Source organism: Drosophila sulfurigaster, chromosome 2L (genome assembly GCF_023558435.1).
Source record: "Drosophila sulfurigaster albostrigata strain 15112-1811.04 chromosome 2L, ASM2355843v2, whole genome shotgun sequence".
NCBI classification, from domain to species: domain Eukaryota; kingdom Metazoa; phylum Arthropoda; class Insecta; order Diptera; family Drosophilidae; genus Drosophila; species Drosophila sulfurigaster.
The window spans coordinates 21,171,153-21,194,048 of NC_084881.1; the positions used below are offsets into that span (position 1 = coordinate 21,171,153).

General features: G+C 33.8%; 4 protein-coding genes across 11 annotated transcripts; all 4 read left to right on the forward strand.

The window, feature by feature from the left end:
• The first annotated feature begins 9,509 nt into the window (after nucleotides 1-9,509).
• Nucleotides 9,510-13,621, forward strand: LOC133846028 (lipase 3). Of its 3 annotated transcripts, XM_062280747.1 has the most exons (5): nucleotides 9,510-9,626; nucleotides 10,945-11,177; nucleotides 12,231-12,408; nucleotides 12,471-12,832; nucleotides 12,915-13,621. In XM_062280747.1, the coding sequence occupies exons 2-5, from the start codon at nucleotides 10,950-10,952 to the stop codon at nucleotides 13,482-13,484; spliced, it is 1,338 nt and encodes a 445-aa protein (XP_062136731.1). In that variant the 5' UTR covers nucleotides 9,510-9,626; nucleotides 10,945-10,949; the 3' UTR covers nucleotides 13,485-13,621. The 3 variants fall into 3 exon arrangements, with proteins under 3 accessions (XP_062136731.1, XP_062136737.1, XP_062136723.1); XM_062280753.1 differs by lacking the exon at nucleotides 9,510-9,626 and having other exon boundaries at nucleotides 10,769-11,177; nucleotides 12,471-12,826; XM_062280739.1 differs by lacking the exon at nucleotides 9,510-9,626 and having other exon boundaries at nucleotides 10,784-11,177.
• An 843-nt stretch (nucleotides 13,622-14,464) lies between these two features.
• Nucleotides 14,465-15,942, forward strand: LOC133850179 (lipase 3-like). Its single transcript, XM_062286176.1, has 4 exons — nucleotides 14,465-14,606; nucleotides 14,668-14,845; nucleotides 14,902-15,263; nucleotides 15,316-15,942. Exons 1-4 carry the CDS (start codon nucleotides 14,481-14,483, stop codon nucleotides 15,865-15,867), a joined length of 1,218 nt encoding a protein of 405 aa, XP_062142160.1. The 5' UTR covers nucleotides 14,465-14,480; the 3' UTR covers nucleotides 15,868-15,942.
• A 1,148-nt stretch (nucleotides 15,943-17,090) lies between these two features.
• Nucleotides 17,091-20,233, forward strand: LOC133849877 (lipase 1-like). The gene is made up of 4 exons (XM_062285916.1): nucleotides 17,091-17,369; nucleotides 17,964-18,214; nucleotides 18,466-19,008; nucleotides 19,066-20,233. Exons 2-4 carry the CDS (start codon nucleotides 18,104-18,106, stop codon nucleotides 19,612-19,614), a joined length of 1,203 nt encoding a protein of 400 aa, XP_062141900.1. The 5' UTR covers nucleotides 17,091-17,369; nucleotides 17,964-18,103; the 3' UTR covers nucleotides 19,615-20,233.
• Nucleotides 20,023-22,246, forward strand: LOC133849883 (lipase 1-like). Of its 6 annotated transcripts, none has more exons than XM_062285931.1 (4): nucleotides 20,023-20,080; nucleotides 20,483-20,632; nucleotides 21,067-21,606; nucleotides 21,676-22,246. In XM_062285931.1, the coding sequence occupies exons 2-4, from the start codon at nucleotides 20,522-20,524 to the stop codon at nucleotides 22,222-22,224; spliced, it is 1,200 nt and encodes a 399-aa protein (XP_062141915.1). In that variant the 5' UTR covers nucleotides 20,023-20,080; nucleotides 20,483-20,521; the 3' UTR covers nucleotides 22,225-22,246. The 6 variants fall into 6 exon arrangements, with proteins under 6 accessions (XP_062141915.1, XP_062141913.1, XP_062141907.1 ...); XM_062285929.1 differs by having other exon boundaries at nucleotides 20,030-20,109; nucleotides 20,487-20,632; XM_062285923.1 differs by having other exon boundaries at nucleotides 20,038-20,128.
• Nucleotides 22,247-22,896: the final 650 nt, after the last annotated feature.

The following is a 22,896-nucleotide window of genomic DNA, read 5'->3' on the forward strand; positions in this document are numbered from 1 at the left end:
ATATGAGTAATTCTCTTACGGAATTTGTCGGGGGAAACACTATTTACACAATTTTAAAAATAAGTTAAGGTTATTCTTGTAGCTCTGGATTAACACTATATTTGGAGATAACATTGATTTTAGGAACTTTTTCTGTTTTACGATAAATTATTTAAACTCGTTCATATGTTGGTTTGCGTACGAATTCGTTATTTTATGCAATTATCTTAAAATAATAAAAATAATTCCAAAATCTTTCTAAGCTTATAAGCTAAGTGTTAATGAACAGCTATAAGATACATCTTTACCCAAAATAATTAAATGTTTTACTCACTTTGGATAGTATTCCCAGAGAATTACCCATATGTAATACCTTATATTTACTTACCTATTTTAAAATAAATAATGCACTACAAACTGGCTACTTTCAATGCCACCATTTATAAATATCATAATATGGGTTGCATTTGCGCTCGAAAGTATGCCACATGAAGTTGTAAGAGCACGCCTTTTGCCCAGTTGTGCTGCTATGTAGTTCAAACAGCAAGCAGCAAGTGGAAAATCAGTGAGGCGCACTTATGATGAGCAAATGGCAATCTCCCTCTGTTTCATCCGCATCCGTATCCGCATCTGCAGCCCCATCTCGAACACTCTAGTCATCCCCGTCCGTTGATTCATTGGGCACTCAAATCGTTGCTCAATCTCTGACCTCAGGCGAAAACCGAACTCAATCGCAAAAAATTGACCAAGAGCAGCAGAAGCAAAAGCAAATCAAACGTTAGTCAAACAGAGCAAAACAAAAATGCGGAATACATTGGCAAAAATCAATTTTCAATTTAAAATTTAGATGCTTCCCCCGCACTCCGCCTCCTCTCATCCTTGCCACGCCCATGCGCTTGCAAGATAAAAAGTGCGTTGAAGCGAAAAATGTAAATAGAATAGAAAGTTTACCCAACGCAATGGAAATGCTACAGGTTGGCACATTTCGTATTTTGTATGAGCCTTTATGATGTTTCCTCTCTCTCTATGGCAAAATCGGTATCGAGGGGCGTGGCGGGGTGTGCGAAAGGCAATCGACAATCCTCAATCGACAGTCGACAGTCGGCAGTCGATTTCAAAGCCAAATATTGCCGCATAAATCTGGCGAAAAAAAGTTTGTTTTGCGGTCAGTGGAAAGGCGAATTTGGCTGGCTGAAATTTATTTGGAATTGTTGCTGGGGTCTCTTTGATTTTTATCGCTCTTCCGAATTACTTTTTTTTTGCCTGTTGTGTGTTTTTTTTTTTTATGATTTTACGAGCGCTGTGTCATTGTTGAGACGCTGACCGCATGTTGGGCATGTTTTGTTTACTTAACCCTCGACGGTGCTGCATTTCATTAGCATTAGCCGCCTGGATGTATCTTTGAGATACACAAGTATCTCGCAGCTCTCGCAGTTTGGCAAACAAACCGGGGAAATTGCTTAGCTCAGTGGGGGAGATGCTGCAGAAGCTGTCTAATATTTATTTACTTGTTGTAACTATTTTACAGAATGGGAAATGTTTCAATCACAAAATTATTAAATATTTGTGTAGCTCAAGCAAAAGTAGGAATGATTAGATATTTTGTGCATTAGCTCTTTTTAAATATTTATATAATTGTTGTAACAAATTCATAACTTATGTAAACTGATTGAGTTTGATTTTACTGCATCTTCAGAGGCACAGAATTTAATAATAACATTATGTGTAATTCATTTGCATGCTCGAAATTTAATAACATTTCATTAAATTTAATGCAGCTGCCTGCTGACAGTTGCCAAAGAGGAGAGTCATCCATTAGTAGGGTTATGCTGTCCTGGGGCGGGGGTCTTGGAACTTTGCACAAGACAAAACTGTACAGTATACACTTTATTGCAAAGTTCTTGCGAAAATTAATTCATTAGCATTTTATTGCTTTGACGTTGCGACACAGCAGCAGCAGCAGCAACTGCTGGAGACTCCATCTTCAGCTCCATTTTCATCGTCTTCCCTCACCTTTGGCTGCTGCTTGAACAGTGTTGTCTTTGTTTTCATTTGCCGTTACTTTGATGTGTAATTAAATCAATAATCACTTTCGACTCGTGCGTCATCAGGCAGTTTATTAGCTGATTGAATGTAGATGAAAACGCAGATGAAGGCGTCTTGAAAGCATCGCCAGGTGCCACCAGGTGAGCTGAGGCAATGCTTTGGTAATCTTACAGTTTGTATTTTAGAAGATTTGAAAGTGTAACTGAATACAAGCAACTCAAGTACAACAGAAAACAATAGCAAGACTTAGCTACAGTGCATTTAAACTCCTTTAGTTTGAATAGTTGTATTTAAAACCAATTAGTAAAGCATTTAATTCATTTGTTCAGAATATAACAACAAAATAAGTAGCTGTAAAATGACCCTGTTAATTAGATTAGATTAATATTTTCGAGAATATTGAATGCAAAGTTTCAGTTTGAATATTTGTATCTTGAACAAATATAAAACAATTAAAAAAGATGCAGCCGAGTGGGCTTTACTGTGAGATATCTGCTATCCATTTTCAATAATGCCATATTCTGAAAATACACCAATTTATTATATCGAGAGATACTAATACATACCAAAAAACATACCAGATTCTCAAATACTTAATACTTTTTATCAAATACTTATTACGACTCTCTTATAAAATAATGCAAATTATTGCACGCAGAATTGAATAGTTTTAGTTTGAATTTTTAGTTTTTAAGAAGCAACTTAGTTGATTTGAGTTCCTTGATAAAACGCTGCGCATGCTAAAGCATCGCCAATAATTAGTAAGAACTATATCAATTAAATATAAAAACACTCTAATAATAAAATATAAAATATTTATTGCGTATTATACTGAAAGCAGTTTGAATTTGAACTGTTCACACATAACACTAATTAAGTTATCATAAAAAATGATTGCTCAAATGGATTAAATTATTATATACTAATTAAATGCAAACAATGATAAAAAGTACTTCAAGTACTGGTTATTATTATGAAGAATTTAATTGAAATAGAAAAATCAACGAATAAAAAAAATCTTAAGTGTTAGTCAATAAATGAAAATCATTAATTTCAAGCAAATCTCATCCTCAATAGTTAGTCTAATAAACTTTTTATTAATTTATTCAAATAGACGTTAGACGTTAAATAAACAAGATTGCTCTTAAGCAAATTATTAAAAGTGTCTGAACAGGCAATAAAAAACCATTTATTAATGTATGCAAATAGGTAAATCAACAAGTGAAATTAGTCAATAAATAAAGCTGTCTTCAATCAATTTCAATTACAGGTAAATGTGCTCACCTTGCTCTTTATTTCATTCTGGAGACTTTTTAGCTTGGTTTAAAATAAGCATTAAAATCTTAAATGATATTTGATATATAGAGATACGGGAAATCGACAAAAAGAAGAAAATAAGCAACTCGGTTAGTTAATTTTAAGCTAAATGTGACAAGATAGCGAGGACAACAAATAAATCAAATTGTTTTGTATGCTCAGTTATGAAACTAGGACTTTTGACCAGGATTATGTATATTCAGTATTCCTCAGAAAAATATGTAAAAGGAAAGTGAACAGTGGAGAGGAAATTGCAAACTGCTTTGCAATTTGAATTGCGAATTGAATTCCTGATTTGCAGTCATGGTCAAAGTAGAATTTATTCTACTACTTACGCTTTGAATGTTGCGTACGCTTTTTTTTTATTTAAATTTCAAATGTGCCATGAAAATAAATTCTTATTTAAAGGTAATATTTCATGCTGGTTGCTCACTGCTTCTGCTGCTGTTTGCCGTTTGCTGTTGTTATCCTGTTATCCTGTTGTCGTATTCCCTGCGCATGTATCGTATTACAGGTGGCAGGAGGACGCGTATCCTGGGCGCTTATATCCTGGCCACGCTCAGCTGTTGCTTCTGCTTTTGTGTCCCATCTTAGCTTAGCTTTTGCCTTATCGGCTGCCTTATCATTGGCCATGCAACATAAAACAATAAATATATTATGGCCTTTTTGCTGAGCGCATAAATCTCTTGAAATTGATACTTGTATACAAGTGAGCGTGTGTGTGGGTGTGCAAGTGTGCGAGTGTGTGTGTGTGTGTGGGAGGATTTGTTAAGCAAAACAGGAAGCTGCAAAAGCATTGCCACATTGACACACTCAGGAGAATCTGATGCTGCTGCTGCTGCTGCTTCTCGCATATTTTTTGCAACATTTTTTGCGCTCGCCCGTGGGAATCTGCACATTACAACCACCTCACCTCACCTCCCCCTTCCACCGTCACCCCCTTTGAGCTGCCAGGATTTGCACATTGATTCGTTGCGAATTCTGGCGGTTTTTCGGTAGCAGCTGCTGTAGAGTGGCTAATGGGTTGATTTGTTACTTGTTGCCTACGCGCTGCTCTTAGAGCCGCTTGTCAGTTGGCTGAGAGTGAAATTTCAGGGAATTCACTTGTCAAGCTGATCACAGTTGATTACACGTGACATTTGCACGAGTTATTTTTGGGTTCTTGAGAACACAATAATGATGGCTAAATACATGTAAAGTGCGTCAAAAGAGCAGCTGTCAAGTGCGCTAGATTTAGAGCTAATCACGAGCTGAGTTGGATGAAACATATTAACGAAAAATACACAAAAATGATATTTAGGGTTTTAAAAGATATTTTTTAAAGCAATAAGTTTTGTCATTTCAGTCTGATGTGTGATTATAACAAGTAAGATAACAACTGACGAGTGTGCTCGACTGAGAGATACCCACTTCTCATTTTCAATAAAACGATTTTCAACAAATATACCAAAAATACCACAAAAATATTTAAATATACTTGCTACTCCTTTTCAATAAAACTATATTCAACGAATATACTGAAAATAGAATAATATATATAAAATAATAAATATAAATATAATTTAAAAAATATATAAAAATATATACCGCAAAATGTTTAATATACCAAACGATAGATTTTGTTTATCGATATTGTACTTCATTTAAAATATCGATTGTCGCCAAAGCCCTAAGCTTTTTTTAACATACAAAAGTATTTTTTAAATCACTTATACAATTTTTTTTTCTGAATCTTAATACTGCAGTTAATTTTGTAATTATAGTTATAATACCCTTCTACATTATGTGTAGCGGGTATAATAATATGATAAGCAACTTAAAGTCTCAACTGCCGCGAAACGTGCTCAGGTTGCGGACTAAAAAAGTCATCACACATTAACGACACGGTCGTAAAATACTGCAAAATAAAATACCGTTGTTACATTTGATGCCCAATTAACGCATTTGCCACTTCAAATTCAGCCAAGCACAAAATTTGTATACCCTAAAAGCCAAGAGTGCAAGAGAGAGGGAGAGAGAGAGAGAGAACGAGGTGAAAGCGAAGTGTGAGTGAGGGAGCCAGTGAGAGTGTGCCGAAAGCAAAACGTGCCACAAAAGCATGAAAGGTTACAGATCCAGACTAACTCAACAATCCCACCTCCATCTCGTTCCCCTCGCCATGCAGCTTAGAGAACACAAGGTACTCTCCGCTTTGCCACAAGAAAACGAAACATTTGTCGCTTGGCTGCAGTTTCGAGTTTGGAGTTGAACTCGGGCAGGAAGAGTCGCAGTGAGGAGCTGCACTTCATTAAAAACAAGGCAGAGCGATGACGTGCAGAGACCGAATGGGGGATGACCTGTTAAAAATGGGGATATCACATTTACAATGCTTAAGAAATAGATATAAAATTGTGTACGTACTATACATAAAATAAAATCAGAAAGTATTGGAATGTTAAGGACCAAATACTTAAACTTGATCAAGTAAATATAATAATTATTGTATACAATATGTGAATATTAAATAAGAAAAAATTCATCAACTTATTCAACAAATTTAAAAAAAATATTGTATGAAATATGTAAGAACTTAAAATATATATATACTTAAATAGAATTAACGCTGCAAGTGTTGCAAATAAATAAATAAATTAAGAGTAAATAAAAATAATTTAATAATTTTAAGTTATTAAAACTGATGTTGCCATACTAAGTAATTTAAATTTGTATACTCCATCGAAAAAAATAACTTTCGAAGAGTAGAATTATGATATTAAGCTAACAATTTTGAAATTACTAAACTTATTTGTGCCTTTCCATGAAGAAAATAAATAACTAAATTATGAATTAATCTTCAAAGCTTTCGAATGTATTTAACAAAATTAATAAATTTGTATGCAACATCAGTTCAAAGAAATTTTTAAGAGAAGAATTATGAAGCTAAAATTTTCTAAATTACTAAAATAAAATGGGCACTTAAAGTAAAGAAATTAAATATTTAAAATATAAATTAATAAAAATAATGCAATATTTTAAAATCATTAGACCCTTTGTAGGTATTTCGAAAATGAATAAATTTGTATACTACTTCAAATCAATGAAATTCTTAAAAGTGCAATTTTGGAGTTAATCATTTCTTGATGCTCTTCCTCAATGCAACACACTCTATAATCTTTCTAATTTTTTCAAGGGTATTAGGACTAGCTTAGTGGCAGTGGCTTTGTCGTTAGGCGACTCATGATTTCTGCGATTACAGCACACAAATGCAAAAAAGGAACTCTCGCAAAAATGAATGATGTAATGCGCGTAACTCGCCTCGTTCTGTCCCCTCTCGCTCCCTCTTTTTGCTTTGTTATTGTTGCTTGTTGACATAACGAATGCCTTAACATTATATTTGTCGTTGTTGTTGCTGTTGTTGTTGTCCCCGCCTCGCCCCTAATGTGTGCACTTCCGCTCCACTTATACGCATAACTCTCGCATTGCGACGCCGTTGAGCGGTTTGTCGAGTTAATGACACTGGCAGCTGGAGCACTCGTCACTCGTCCCTGGCCTCTCCTCTCCTCACCATCCCTCGCACACACACACACATAGAGAAGTCCTGTCAACGTCGTCGAGGCGTGCAAAAATCATTTTTCTCTCGCTTTTTTTCACAGCGCCCTTCAGCAACATTTTATTTATATTTTTCATTTTTCATTTTTCACATTTCTGCAAAAATTGCCTATTTCTACCAAGTGTGTTTATAGGGATTTGCTGTTGTTGTTGTTATTGCTGATCGCTCTGAGGAGTCAAGGTGGCAAATTTCATACATTTTATTTGGCTTCTGCCGTTGACACTTAATTATTTGTATAAATTGGCGCAGATGTTGCACAGTTGCCGTTGAAGGGTTAAAACGATTCTGATCTGACAGCTGCGGCATGTTACGCATTGTTGCATGCAACTCAAGTTGCTCATTGTAATGGATATATCTGCTTATCATATTAATAAGACAAATTTTGGCACATTTCTTAACTCATTATTTGAATGAAAAATAATCGTTCATATTTTTTTAAACTTAAATCGAGAGCTCTACTTTCTTTGCATATTTCTGCTGTTGGTTAACAACAAAAAAAGAAGTTAAAGTTTGGTGCCTTCAACTTTTTGTTATCTGGGTCAAGCAGGCGAGGCTAAGTAGAACTTAGCTTAAAAGTTTCGTTGACAAATAAAATGCCTGGAGTTATCTTGACTACTTTTTCTAATGCAAATATCAGTGCAGTTCATCCTTCACTCTGTGAAAAACTTTGCGATTTCTCATAAGTACTGCAAGTTTCATTTGTTTGCCTCGGTTGGACAGTTTGAGGTGGAATTGTTCTCCGATGACTATTTGACAACAATTGTTTGCGGCTTTGCGGTGCTTGCTGCTGTCAATCCCAAGAGCCAAATTAAAAATGCAAAATGTCCTGGACATCAAGTGGCTTTTTGGTTGCCAGTTGCCAGTTGCCCTACTGGGTTAGTTCAAAATGTTCAGAGTGTTTAACCGCATTGTAAATAACGCGAAAATCACAGTATGTCCAAAGGGGAAAAACAGTTAGAAATGCTGTTGGAAATTTGTAACAGAGTTTATTGAAGGAACTAAAACCAGTTTAGTTTGATTTAACAAATGTTTTGTAATGTTGAAATAAATTCTATTTAAATCAGTTCAACTGTAAACTATAAAATTTAATTAACTTTATAGACCTATATAACATGCTATTATAAAACGCCTATAAAAATGATCAAAGCAAGCGATAAGGCAATAGTTACGATTAATAGAATTAGCAGCTACAAAAATTACGTTAATTATTAAATCAATAGAAAATTTGCTCATATAACATCAACAACACTACAACTAAAGATTACACCGAGTAAACATTGCTCTCAAGCTGCTTAGCAACATGTTGTTTCAGCAACATTTCACGCGTATGCTTAGCAACATGTTGAGAGCAAAGCAACAATTTATGTTTGCGGCAGTCGAAAAGTGTTGCTGATCAAACAAGTTTTATGCATTTATAATGAGTCAGACATTGGGTTGACATTGCACGCTGTTTGTGTCTGGCTATCAGAATGCGAGCTTAGGCCAGCGATAATCATAACTTTGTTAGTCGTGTGTTATGAGTTAATGAACTGCACATTGTTTTGTCACGAATAGCATTTTGCATATTATTGTTGTTGCTTCGCATACTCGTGAGTAGTACAAAGTGACTGACTATGAAGTAAGCTATGCACTCGATTCATTATTGAATAACACTCAAAACAGTCATTGTCTGATAAGCAGCCGTTACTTCTCTGTCTCTCGTTATACCAAAGCTAGTCAAATATTGAAATATGAATTCAATGCCTTTTATTCAAAATTTGCATTTCATTCTTGTTTGAACATTTTCTAATTTTAAATTTTATGTGTGTGTGTGTGGTTTTTGTGTAGCCCTCAAATTGTTGTTCGTCTATTATCACGGCTTGACCACAATTTGCGATAAATTGAAAAACAATAAACGCATAAACATTGCGGTATAATTTAATTGCACTTTGATCTGCAAATAATAAAAGCAATAATCAGTTTTTCATTTTTTTTTTTTTTTTGCTTTGCTCCCCTCGGCAATTTAATTTGCTAATCTATCTAGTTAAAGGGTAGCTGTCTTGCTTAATTCAATTTCCTTTGTTTTTGCAATCACATTTCGAGTTTTGGACTTTGTGTTCACAACACAATTTGAGTGTAGAAATGATGCCGCCTCCTCTTATCGTCATAGCAAATAAAACCTACAAATGAAGGGACCAAAACATATAGCGCGATTATTAGGTCAGGTCTTGTTACAATCAAAAACCAGTCACAGTCTGAAGAGCATCGCATGTAACTACGTCATAACTATGACATAGTACACCCGAGTGATCTTTGGATACCTTCGTAAGGTATTCACTATGCACTAAACTAATCAGACGAAAGAAAAAAAAAAACGCAAATGATTTAGAGACGAGTTTCGAGTATTTCACTTTGGGACAGGTTAGGCAGCTATATATACATATATATATAGTACCTATGTGTGTACATTTGTGTTTGTGTGAAAACATCGAAAACTTGTAATTAATATTTAGTGCCCACAAAAAAAAAAAAAAAAAGGTTCAATTCACAGCAAGTCGATAAACTAAAACTCAGCAGCTGCTTCAGCGACTTCAGTCAGAAATCGTCGCCGGAACGAAACGCATTCCAAAATTTTCGACGCGACAGCAACAAATGTTTGTTTGTTGTTTGTTGCTTTTTACATAATAACAAAAGTGTAGCAAAGTGTAGTTAGTAGGTAAGAATCGGATGGAGTTATTTGTATATATGTATATTATTCACTGCGCCTGGCAACTTGACAAATGTTGATTTGCGTTGCTCTGCAAAAGAGTTGCTAGGGGGAATTACGACTGCTTAACGTTACGAAAGGTCTCCCCTTTTCCAATGACGCAGTCGCGATTTACACTTGATGGCCCACAGAGCTCCAGGGCTTCAGAGTTCACGGTACGGAGATAATGCTGCCTGGCAAAGTCTCGTGCGTAAACCAAGTCAAAGTCAAGACTATAATTGGAACTTGAGCATCATTTAATCTTAAGCCGGACTCGTTGCTTATCAGTGCTTGTGACGAAGTCATTGCCGCACCGAGAGATTTGAGGGTTATCAACGCACTTGACCAATATTTATTTCGATGTTGTTGTTATTGCTATTTTTTTAATTTTTTTTGCTTGCTGATTTGCTTTTGTGTTATGTGCTGTGTTTTCGGTGATTCAATTGAATTGAAAGTATTACATACTGATATACGCGGCAGTTGAAGTACAGTGTTCACTCGCTTAACGAAATTACTGCGAAGTTTTAAATATTAACTTAGATATATAGTAAAGTTTTGTGAAAAATTAATAAATGTGTTAAAAATGTTTGTGTATTACACAAAATATACTTTAAAGTTCGTTTATAACAGACATTAAAAATCAATTCGTCAAGATGATTTGATGTAAATGTACAAAATTTTATAATGTACAGTGAAGCATCTCTTAGTGGACCTCTTCTTAGGAGGAAACTTTTTGTTTTCAAACCAGGATAAAAGTTATGCGACTTTTCATTGTCCCTGAAATCTTTTTCTTGCTTTAAATTTTTGTACATAATGAAATAAAGTTAAAATAATATATAAATTATAATTAAACAAATAAAAATAAATGCTTTCGACAACAAAATATTTAAAATTTTCTTGAATTTTTTTATATTTATTTATTTAAAAACCGATTGTCGAAAATCTCTTTTATCTTGAACTGTCAATTTTATCTTTATCGTATCCTAATCTTTCTTCAAATAATATTCCACGACGCGTTTGTTTATCTATTTATGCATATCTGTCTCACTTAAACATTCTACTTAGCGGGTGCACACTGTATAAACACAAACACACTATAATCAGCATAATAGCATGTGTGCTACGGTTTCATTTAAAATGACAAAGTTTCGTTCTCGCTGTAAAATCAGCGGATCAACAGTCAACATTTGTGCCTCACAGCGATCACAGCTAATAAAATCATCTACGCTCTAGTATATCATCAATTAATTATATACACTTTATACATATACACACACAATATAAATAGGGAAAATGGCATTAATATTGCGCTTTGAGCAACTGCTGCTCTTTTCTTTGTGTCTGACTCTGGTGCCATTCGAGAGCAATGCGGATTTATCGCTCATCTTTGGAAATATGACTTTATTCAATGTGAACTTTAAATCACCGGCTTGGCTGGGTCGATCCATACCCGTGAGCAGTAATGTTCGCATTGACAGCGATGTGGATCCCAACATACTGGAGGATTCGCACCTAAATACGGTGAGTTGATTCACAAGTCCAAGTGAAAGTGATGAAATTTAATTAAAGTATTCAAAATTTGACGTAAGAAATTGAACTTTCCTTTGTTTCGCCTATTCGAAATGTTATCAATTAAAACTTTCATCTTTGTAATCGAAATATATTATTATCAAAACTTTATTGCATTGGTAGTACAACAGAAATTTTCTAATCAAATGAACTTTACCTTATTTCATATGAATCATTTGCCGGAAATATTAGTAATTAAATAGCATATCTATAATCTTTGCCCAGAAAGTACGATTTTTATACAGCAAATGATGTGAATTGAAAACTTTCGTTGTCGCGTGTAATTCATTAATTAAATGAAGTGATATCATCACGGCGATTACTAATTTCTGTAATATAGCATTGCTAATATCATTTGTAGGCATTAATCTTGTTAGTAAATGGGTGTATTATTTTAAACAGATACATTATTATAATTGAGTAAAGGGTTTATATTAAGAAAATGCACAATCAATGGATAATTATTGAAGCTATGTAATCAATACCTACACAGAAAGAAAAACACGGGCTAAAATGAAGAATAAAATCTTGAATCAAGATTATGTGATGTTAAGAAGGTTTACTTTTAAATCAAGATCAAAATCCTAAAAAATATTCTAAATTATCCAATCTTGAAATTCAAGATTAGAATCATGTTTCAAGAATAGAAAAATTTAAAAATAGAACCAAGATCAAGCAATCAATCAAGATCCAGCAATCTTAAATTTATAATGATTAATTTTTCAATCTAGAATATAACATTCTTAAAGCAAGATTTTAATTTGAAAATTAGGTGTTTTTAATCTTAAAATGCAAAAAATTGGATTGAAGATTTTTTCAATCTTAAAATCCAATTGCTAGATATTTTTTTAAGATCGAAAATTAAGATATATTTTTTATAATAAAGATTTTCAATCTACTTTTCTAGATGTTTTTCTCTCTGTGTACATCTTTTAAAGTTATCTCACTATGTTCTATATATTTCATTTGAATTCTGCTAATTATATGTCTGTATTATTCTTACAGTATGGCCTCATTAAGAAGTATGGTTACCCTGCAGAGAACTACACTGTGGTCACCGATGATGGCTATAAACTAACACTACATCGCATTGCCAGACCTGGAGCAACGCCTGTGCTCCTCGTGCATGGTTTGCTGGACAGTTCAGCCACCTGGGTGATGATGGGACCAGGCAAAGCTTTGGGTGAGCCAACTACAACAAACTATAAACTATGAAACACTTAATAATTCCCGTTTTATTTTTAGGCTATCTGCTTTACGAGCAGGGCTACGATGTGTGGATGGCAAATGTGCGTGGAAATACGTATTCTAGGGGCCACATTAAGTATACGCACAATCATGCCAAGTACTGGGACTTTACATTTCACGAGATGGGAATCCATGATATCCCCAGTTCGATTGATTTTATACTCAACAAGACGGGTTTTCCACAACTCCACTATATAGGACATTCTCAGGGCACCGTTGTCTTCTGGATCATGGGCAGTGAGCGTCCTGAGTACATGAAGAAGATCATCTACATGCAGGCTTTGGCTCCGGTCGCGTATCTGCAGCATTGCAAGAGTCCAGTCGTCAATTTCCTGGCTGAGGTTCACTCTTCGGTGAGCGTAAGTTCCCCTCCCTAAACATTCCTCAATTTCTTATTAGTTACACTTTATATTAAAATTGAATTTCTTTTTTATTCCTCAGTTTATACTGAAATTGATTGGCGTCCATGAGTTTCTGCCGCAGAACGAGTTCATTGTGATGTTCAATCAATTGATTTGCGATGAAACTACGATCACCAAGGAGATCTGTTCGAATGTGATCTTCCTGACGACAGGCTTTGACAAATCACAGCTGAATGAGACCATGTTGCCAGTTGTTGTGGGGCATGCCCCAGCTGGCGCCTCCACCAAGCAGATGCAGCACTTTGGTCAACTGCGTCGATCTGGCGCCTTCCGACAATTCGATTATGGCTGGCTGAGGAATCATTGGCGTTACAATAGCATCACTCCGCCCGAATATAAACTGGAGAATGTCCAGGCCAAGGTTGCCTTGTATTATGGCGAAAATGATTGGTTGGCACAGCCCAGCGATGTGGAGGCCTTGAGTCTTCATTTGCCCAATGTGGTCTCTCAGCATCTGGTCAACTATCCCAAATTCAATCATCTCGATTTCATTTGGGGCGTCGATGCTCGTGAATTGCTCTGGGATCGCATGCTCAGGAACATGAAATCTATCGACAGGGAACAATTAGGGGATAATCTAACAGCTTAAGATAGCGAATTAAGCTAAAAACTTACAGTATGAACATATTTTGTATATAAGAAATCTTTATTTATTGATTGTGCGCATCGTAGAATAATAAGTGTAAATAAAATGCATGTGATAGTTAATATACTTTAAAACAACAATTGAAAGCTTATTGGTGTTGATTAATTATAGTATTAATCTTTTACTTTTATAAAAAAATAAAGGTGCAAGAATTTAATGAATACTATAAATCTTATATAATTATAGACGATACAATAATTATATGGTAAATGTACCACATATACCGCTTGATATACTTTTAGTATTTTTGCCGTATATTAATTCGGTAAATTTAAAAATTAATACCGCATTGATTTGGTTTATTCATAGTGGGTAGCGGGTATCTCCAAGTCGAGCACACTTTGTAGCTTTCTTATTTGTTTTATATATATGAGGTTAGAAACACATAACAAATTGAGTGCTTTTTAAAAATTATAATAAAAAGACAAAATGATCTTTGCTTGAGGGTTATCTTTTAAACAAGTTACAAGCTAAAATACAATTTTTTATATGTATATACTTATTCATTAAAAATTGTTTATATGACGCCTTAACTATTTAAAATTATATTATAGTTAGTCACGAATATTGATAACAAAACTCGCTGCTGTTTTGTATTTGTTTGCTTTCTTTAAACCTTTTTACTTTTTAACCATAATATCAAAAGTGACACTAGTTGAAAAGAATACTTTAGTTGACTTAATACAAATTTAAAATATCTTAATTATGGGTAATGTATTTTTGATAAAATAATTAACATTTATAACATTTACAAACTTATCCAAAATGTACATTAAGCTCAAAATTTGTTCGCAATATCTGCAATAAAACAATTATTTATATAAGCGGTATTAGACATCATTATATTTCTTATCACGGACCTTTTTTTAGAGCAGAATCGTGCTGACGAATTAGTTGTAACTTTGCAAAAGAATCTATAAATACGTTGGCCAGCTTAAAATGAATGCGGCATTGTCTAAAAAGATGTCAGTGCTGTTTTGGAGTTTGATTTTGTTATGTCTACACGGAGCTATCGACGTATTCGGAATCACTCCGGATGTGTTAGAGGATGCATCACTAAGCCCGGTATAATTTTGAAATAAATTACTCGTTCAATTGTGGAATATATTTGCTGAACTTTGAACAGTTTGAACTGCTGATGAAATATGGTTATCCTGGCGAAACGCATAAAGTGACAACACCCGATAATTATATCTTAACCGCTCATCGCATTCTCCGACCTGGTGCAATTCCTGTTTTATTGGTTCATGGATTATTCGACACCTCTGCTACCTGGCTGATAATGGGTCCTGACAAGGGACTGGGTCTGTTTCAATAAATCACATCACATACGCCGTCACATTTTATATCGTGTCTCTAGGTTACATGCTTTATGATGCTGGCTACGATGTGTGGATGGCAAACTGTAGAGGAAATACTTATGCCAAGGAGCATAAAATCTACAAGGTGTTTGAGGAAAGATTCTGGGATTTTACTTTCCATGAAATGGGCATCTACGATCTGCCAGCCACCATTGATTATGCGCTCAATAATACGGGCTTCTCGCAGCTGCATTACATTGGCCACTCGCAGGGCACACTATCCTTCTGGATAATGGGAAGTGAGCGACCCGATTATATGGAAAAGATCATTCTGATGCAGGCTATGGCGCCGATAGCCTATTTTAAGAACACATGGAGTCCGATTATCTTATTCCTGGGCTCAACTCGTTTCACATCGATCGTAAGTGAATAGAGTTCGCAACAAATTTCGCATTCAATTTATTATTTTATAGTTGCTCAATGACTTAATAGGCTCATCAGAGTTTTTGCCGAATCAGCGATTGACAAGCATGTTCAATGAACAACTCTGTGGAGCGCCAATTACCAGAACGGTGTGTGAGAGTTGGCTGTTCATCATGCTAGGATTCGATGAGAAGCAACTGAATCAGACCATGTTGCCTGTGATCATGGGGCATGCACCAGCTGGCGCATCGACTAAGCAGATCATTCACTTTGGCCAGATTCGTTCGTTGGGTGGCATGCATCAATTCGACTACGGAATGCTTGACAATTTGCGACGTTACGGCTCGATATCTCCGCCCAAATATAACTTCAAGAGTGTCACAGCTAAGGTTGGCTTAAACTATGGCCAAAATGATTTGATGGCAGCTGTCAAGGATGTTCGCTTGCTGCGCGATGAGTTGCCCAATGTCATTGATGATAATCTCATTGATTATCGTTGGTGGAATCACTTGGATTTCATTTGGGCCATCGATGCAAAGGAATTGCTTTGGAATCGCATGCTCGATCATATGCAAACCTATGATAAGGATGTAAAGTCTTGATTATACAAGAGTTTAACACAAGGCTGCACCAGGATAGAAAACACTTTAAATATGATAAATCTTATTCGCAATCAATTTTCTATAATAATTGGGTCTTAACACCAGGGTTTGGATGGGTAATTTTTATTATTATATACGCTATAGGATTAAAGGATATTATAACTTTGCGGTTTGAAAGCTTCAGTCTTTAGTTGATATCATGTAAAAATTATAGAAATTATTCAAGAAATCCAAACACGTCTGCTGCTGTCTGTTTATAATTGAATTTTCTGACAATGTGGTATATTTTGCATTCTATGGTATATTTTGAATGTAGAAGTATATCAAAAAGCGAGTGCAGCTGTCCGGTCATAATTGCTTTATTTACAATAAGGTGAATTTTGTTCTTTAAAGTATATTTCAAATGAAGTAGTATATTAATATATCAAACATAGACGACATATTTATTTGATATCATTGATTCGATCCCCCTTTTTTTTTAACAACTTAACATTCCCTTTTCACTGTTTTGAGTGGCGAGTATCTTAATTTTTTTTCTTATACGTAAACATAAAAAGCTAAAGTAAAATTATATTCAATTAAAGAATGAATGAAGGAGTGGAAAGTACATATATTATTTCTTAGCGTTATTTGAAAATATGAAGCCGAAGGAAATGTAGAACATAAATAATAAAAATAATTGCAGTCATATTTACACTTCGTTTACCATAAACAAAGTATTCAATTCATTTATAATTTAATCTCACGCTGTCACATTATTCACTACCTAGAAATTATTACTTGAAATTATGGATACTTTTACTTAAAGAACCTTTACAAGCGAAGTACATATAATGCGTACTTAAATGTTGCTTGTCCAGTTCTATATTCTTGAATTTAATTAGCCATTTCCATTTCCATTTTTTTAAAAGAGGAAATATAATTAATGCAGGTGTAATTGCCTATAATATTGGCATTAACTTCAGTGTTTATGCATTTTATAAACAACTTGAGATAAATATTCCCTGACATTTCATTGGCATCTCGATGCTGATTAACACTAAGAGTTCTGATGCTGTTGCAATTGTGTGTTGCTTTTATAGATTATGCATTATATTAGAAATTTAAATTGCACTCGCGTGTGTTTTATAACTGACATTGGTATCCAACTAGCAGCTAATAAGCATTGTGTGAGATCTAAGCTCGGAATCGGCCACTTATGTCAACCACTTGACTCAGTTAACAGTTCAGTTGCAACTCATCGAGAGTCGGATACAGTTCTAATCGGATTATCGGAAATCATTTTCAACATTATAAAATAAAATTAAAGCTGACTCAAAAGTGAACAATAAAATACAGTTTTTAAGGATAACAAATTAATAATTTAATTATCAAAATAATGTTATTTAAATAATGTTTTCTGTATAAAAAATCGCGTGCGTCGACGTGGCGTATACTTGTTTTGGCATTACCTTTAACTTGAAAGTTTGAAGTGTGATCTTGATTAAGCAAAATAAGCAAATGTAGGTTACAAATTGAAAAAGTATTGTGTTGTTTGTAAAAAAGCATTTTAAAACTTTGATAAAAAGTGTGTTTTTGCGAATAAAAATATTTTCACTTAGGAAAATATTTTGCTTGTGAGTGTAAACAAGTAATACGAATTTGCATCGATTATCGCTATAAACTAAATATAGTGTTTAATGCTGGATTCATGGGTGTACGATAAAAAGTATATGCCAGAAACTAAAGGAATATTTTAATTTTCACAATCGCAAAATATGATACATGAATGTCCATTTATATTATTATATGATTAAAAAATGCTTCGTTTATTTTTTTATTTGAAGCTCTGTGCATTTCCATTACTATATTTATAGTAAATTATTCGTGAAGTAAAAATATTATAAAACCAACACAAAAATTATAGTAATCTAACCCAAAACAAACCAGAAAAAGGCCGAATCTAACATAAAACCATTATCAGCATCGTTTCTAACAAATTCTAATTCAAAAGTTGTCTAATGTAAACTTGTTTGTAGTGTATCTGATATTCGCGTCAAATATATTTCTGATTCGCACATTTTATCAAGGCAGTTCACAAAAAAGATTTTTTACAGGTATATAAAAACTAGTTATCATTACACATGATTCCGTTTCATATGGCAACTGAATTGCCACTGAACTTGAACTTGCAATCAGCCAATTAAAGCTGAACTCGATTGTGCTAACATTACCTGAATAAAATTAAGCTAATAATATGTTAGGAAAATACATTGTCCTCATCTGGATTTTGTTGCATTCAAATTTCGCTTACTCGGATATATTAAAATATAATTCGAGCATCCTTGAAGATGCGCATCTCACAACGGTAAGCCTTGAACCTTAAATTAAGTATTAAATAGATTGTTTGAAATATGAATATATGTTTTAATATGTTTTAATTTAAAGAATTTCATATTTTTCTGAAATTATACTTAAGCAGATTTATTTAAATTTCATTTCATTTCATTATTATTAAAAAATATTAAAATCTTATTTTAAAAGGTAATTTTAATTATATGTATATGCTAAATTTGAATATAAGTTATATTTTTTAAATACACATTTCTGTTTTAAAAGCCTGGTCTCATCAAAAAGCATGGCTACAAGGTGGAAACCCATAAGATTGAGACCAAGGATGGCTATCTGCTCGGCATACACCGCATTCCCAAGCCAGGAGCGCAGCCCGTTCTCATGGTGCATGGCCTGGGTGACAGTTCTGCCACCTGGGTGCTAAGTGGACCCCGCTCTGCTCTTGGCTATCTGCTGAGTGATCGTGGCTACGATATTTGGCTGATGAATATACGTGGCAATCGATATTCGCGAAAACATCGCAAATATATTCCGCTGAATCGAGAATTTTGGGACTTTTCATTTCACGAGAACGGCTTCTATGACATTCCAGCTGTGATCGATTACATTCTGAAACGCAATGAGGAACACACACAGGTGCATTATATCGGCCACTCGCAGGGCACAACGGCTGCCTTTGCTATGGGCGCCGAGAGACCCGAATACATGAAGAAGATTAAGTTGCTGACGGCACTCGCTCCAGTGGCTTATTTCCGAAATCTTCGCACACCTGCCACGGATTTTCTCAAGATTCATGCCCAAACACTTATCGTGAGTCCAATACAATATATTATATATAATTAATTTGAATTTTTACCCCAATTGTAGAACCTTGTACGTCTTTTTGGCATTTTTGAATTTCCACCAGAGCGCGAAGTTTGGAATCGTTTGACCTATCAAATTTGCAGTTTTGCATTTCGCAACACCTGCCAATATATTATGATGCTGGTGATGGGCATGGATAGTTCCCAGTTTAATGAGACACTCATTCCAATACTTACCAGCCATTACTTGGCGGGTTCATCGGTGAAGGCTCTCGAACACTACTACCAGCTTTTGCTAACCGGCGGCTTTTATAAGCTTAATTATTTGAATCCTACGGTCAACATTAGAAAATATGGCACAAAATATCCTCCCGAATATAAGGTAGAAAATATCGATTGTAAAGTTGCCTTATATTATAGTAGAAATGATCGATTAACATCCCATAAGGATGTGCAAAACTTACGCAAGAAACTGCCAAATGTTGTACACGATGAATTGTTGGCCTATTCAAAATTTAGTCATTTAGATTTCTTAGTTGCCATCGACGTTCAAAAATTGCTCTACGACAGCGTGTTACGGGTAATGCAAAAGGTCGACAGGGGCGAACTTTAGTTAATCTGAAAAAAATAAGAATTTATCGATATATATATATATATATATATATAAAGGAAACCTTCAATTAAGTTGTTTAAAATATAGTTTGAATGGAAGTTATTTTAGTTTTAATTTCCGGGCCATGATTAATTTACTCTAAGTTATTACGAAACAGTTTATTTAATTCATAAGACATGTTAAAGATATTAGAGATTTAAACGTATATCTGCTGATTCTATAGTTATTTTGTTTTTAAAGGTTATGCCTTATTTTAAAAATTTAATGAAATTTCACACATATGAAAATTATATTGAACTTGACTGAATAGTGCATCAAATACAATATACTAAAGATAATTGACAAATTAGTGGAATAATTAAATTAAAGTGTGTCAAAATAATGTGATTTAAATACTAATTGTTTCTGTGGCAACATTAGCTAATAGCATACATGAAGTGTAACAACGTGGCGTATACTTGTTTCGGTGTGAATTTAAAGATTTAACAAATATACGTTGCGTTTAATAAAAAATGTAATAATTGTAAATTGCAGTATTTATAAAACTTAAATTTAAGTTTTTTAAACATATTTTTTAAAATTAATTTAATAACAGTTATAGATTGTGATAAATAAAAATGTGTGCTCAAAAAGACAATCGTGCTTTATCAATCGCATTTTTAATAACAATTAAACACATATAATATGAATTTAATTATATATTTATAATGTTAACATATTATGATCAAGGTATACAAGATTGAATAGACCTTAAAAACTTGCTTTCATTACAAATGATTCAGTGTCGTGTTGCAATTAAATTGACACTGAACTTGAGCGTGCAACGAGCAACCATTCGAAACGACTGTTTTATTTATTTTTTATCTAGATAGGTGCTGGGATAATCTAATCAAAAGGAACTATTAATATGTGGGGAAAATATATTGTCCTCATCTGGCTTTCGTTACAAGCAAATTTCGTATATTCAGATAAATTACATTACAATTCAAGCGTTCTTGAAGATGCGAAGCTAACAACGGTAAGATTCAAAATTATTTTCAAATTGAATATGAAAATATATTTGTTGAACATTCTTTCAATTCGATGAGATTTTAAAAATCTATTTCAATGAAATATACTTCTCATTTATGAAATATACTTCTAAATATGTAGAATACATACTTACAAAATTCGATATGCTAAGTACTCAATATATATTTATAATATTTAGCATAAATATATTTTGAATATTTAGCATATTCAATAATGTAAGTATATTATATATTTTAATGTAATATTAAAAACATAAAATACATATAATTATACGTTTTATCTTGCATTTCAAATATAAAATATATCAAAACTCTAACATCAATATGTGTGTTCAATGTTATATTACAAATTGAGTTAATTAAACTATTTTTTTTATTATAATTATTATTTGCAAATGATAGTTATCAATATTATTTTAAGCCTGAGCTCATCGAAAAGTATGGCTACAAGGTGGAAACCCATGTGATTCAAACGGATGATGGCTATCGGTTGACCATACATCGCATACCCAAACATGGAGCTCGACCTGTTCTCTTGGTGCATGGCCTGGGCGACAGCTCAGCCGCCTGGGTGTTGACTGGACCGGGCTGTGGTCTTGCTTATCTGCTAAGTGATCGTGGCTATGATATTTGGTTGATGAATATACGTGGCAATCGGTATTCGCGTAAACATATCAGATATGCGACGTCGGATCGTCAATTTTGGGATTTTTCATTCCACGAGCATGGCGTTTACGATATTCCAGCTGTGATTGATTACATTCTTCCTATCAGTGATCACCGCCAGGTGCATTATATTGGCCACTCGCAGGGCACTTCGGCTGTCTTCGCCATGGGAGCAGACAGACCTAGTTACATGAAGAAGATTAAGCTGCTGCAAGCACTCGCTCCGGTTGCTTATTTCGAAAATCTTCGTTCACCTATCATACGTTTAATCAAACCCTATGCTAAAATTCTTATCGTAAGTCTGAATATGTATAATATATCATAATGAATATAAAATAAATTTGATTTCTTGTACTCTTTATAGAAACTTGCGCGGATATTTGGCATCTATGAATTTCCACCAAATCGTAAAGCTTGGCGTCGTATGTTTTATAAACTGTGCACCTCAACTCTTCGCAACACCTGCAAACAAGTCTTAATGAAGGTGATGGGCTTGGATGGTCCACAGTTTAATGATACACTTACACCATTAATATTCAGCCATTTCTTTTATAGTGCATCGTTGAAAGCTCTCGAGCACTATCAACAGCTTTTGAATAGCGATGGCTTTTATAAGTTTAATTATTCGAAACGTAGTGACAACATTAAAAAATATGGCACTAAATATCCTCCCGAATATAATGTGAAAAACATCAACTGTAAAGTTGCCTTGTATTATGGTAAAAATGATCGATTATCATCCTACAAGGATGTGCAAAACTTACGCAAGAAACTGCCAAATGTTGTACACGATGAATTGTTGGCCTATTCAAAATTTAGTCATTTAGATTTCTTAGTTGCCATCGATGCAAAAAAATTGCTCTACGATAGCATGTTTCGGGTAATGGAAAAGGTCGACAAGGGAGAACTTTAGTTATGAGAATACAAATTTAATAAAAATTAAATTATTATTTCCTAAGTTTTTTTTTTGTAAAAGATCTATATTTTGCTGAATAAAGTTATACAAAAGTTGATTTGTTCAATACAATAATGTAATAAATTGTTGGCTTAAATATTCCAGGCCACAATTAACTAAATATAATTATAATGCAACTATCTTTGACATTTATAATTAAGTTAAAAATTTTCAAAAATTTAACTTTCGCCATAGTTTAAAATAAGTTGTCAACCTTCGGAAACATGCAATCATCTAATTCTAATTTGTTTCTGTACAAATATTTAATTTCAAACAATTGTATACTTTAAATGACAATACAAATTTAAAACTATTTAGATTAGAATAAAGGCAACATATTTTAAACTTCCTACAGGCCAATAAAATAAAATAAAAGCTTATCCTTAAGAATTACCAAAATTCATATTCAAAACATTTGCAAACATTTAATTCTTCTTATTGGATTTTCGGTGAATTTATTGAAGCAAATTCGTTTAAGTGTTAGTTTTAACTTTAAAGCTGCATTTTGCCATTATTCAAGAATAATGTAAACGTAAATTGTATTTGTGGCCAAAATGTTGCAAGTCGCCGGGCCAAGTGCAATTAAAATGGCCAAAAAGAGAAAATAGATTGGTCAAGTGCTTGGCGAGC

What these genes read in the sequence shown, in the direction of transcription:
- LOC133846028 (XM_062280747.1), top strand. Translation starts at nt 10,950, where the DNA reads ATGGCATTAATATTGCGCTTTGAGCAACTGCTGCTCTTTTCTTTGTGT. An exon ending in AGGATTCGCACCTAAATACG is followed by an intron (nt 11,178 to 12,230) that starts GTGAGTTGATTC and finishes TTATTCTTACAG; the next exon opens with TATGGCCTCATTAAGAAGTA. An exon ending in AGGTTCACTCTTCGGTGAGC is followed by an intron (nt 12,833 to 12,914) that starts GTAAGTTCCCCT and finishes TTTATTCCTCAG; the next exon opens with TTTATACTGAAATTGATTGG.
- LOC133850179 (XM_062286176.1), top strand. Translation starts at nt 14,481, where the DNA reads ATGAATGCGGCATTGTCTAAAAAGATGTCAGTGCTGTTTTGGAGTTTG. An exon ending in AGGATGCATCACTAAGCCCG is followed by an intron (nt 14,607 to 14,667) that starts GTATAATTTTGA and finishes AACTTTGAACAG; the next exon opens with TTTGAACTGCTGATGAAATA. An exon ending in GGGTCCTGACAAGGGACTGG is followed by an intron (nt 14,846 to 14,901) that starts GTCTGTTTCAAT and finishes TCGTGTCTCTAG; the next exon opens with GTTACATGCTTTATGATGCT.
- LOC133849877 (XM_062285916.1), top strand. Translation starts at nt 18,104, where the DNA reads ATGTTAGGAAAATACATTGTCCTCATCTGGATTTTGTTGCATTCAAAT. An exon ending in AAGATGCGCATCTCACAACG is followed by an intron (nt 18,215 to 18,465) that starts GTAAGCCTTGAA and finishes CTGTTTTAAAAG; the next exon opens with CCTGGTCTCATCAAAAAGCA. An exon ending in TTCATGCCCAAACACTTATC is followed by an intron (nt 19,009 to 19,065) that starts GTGAGTCCAATA and finishes CCCCAATTGTAG; the next exon opens with AACCTTGTACGTCTTTTTGG.
- LOC133849883 (XM_062285931.1), top strand. Translation starts at nt 20,522, where the DNA reads ATGTGGGGAAAATATATTGTCCTCATCTGGCTTTCGTTACAAGCAAAT. An exon ending in AAGATGCGAAGCTAACAACG is followed by an intron (nt 20,633 to 21,066) that starts GTAAGATTCAAA and finishes TATTATTTTAAG; the next exon opens with CCTGAGCTCATCGAAAAGTA. An exon ending in CCTATGCTAAAATTCTTATC is followed by an intron (nt 21,607 to 21,675) that starts GTAAGTCTGAAT and finishes TACTCTTTATAG; the next exon opens with AAACTTGCGCGGATATTTGG.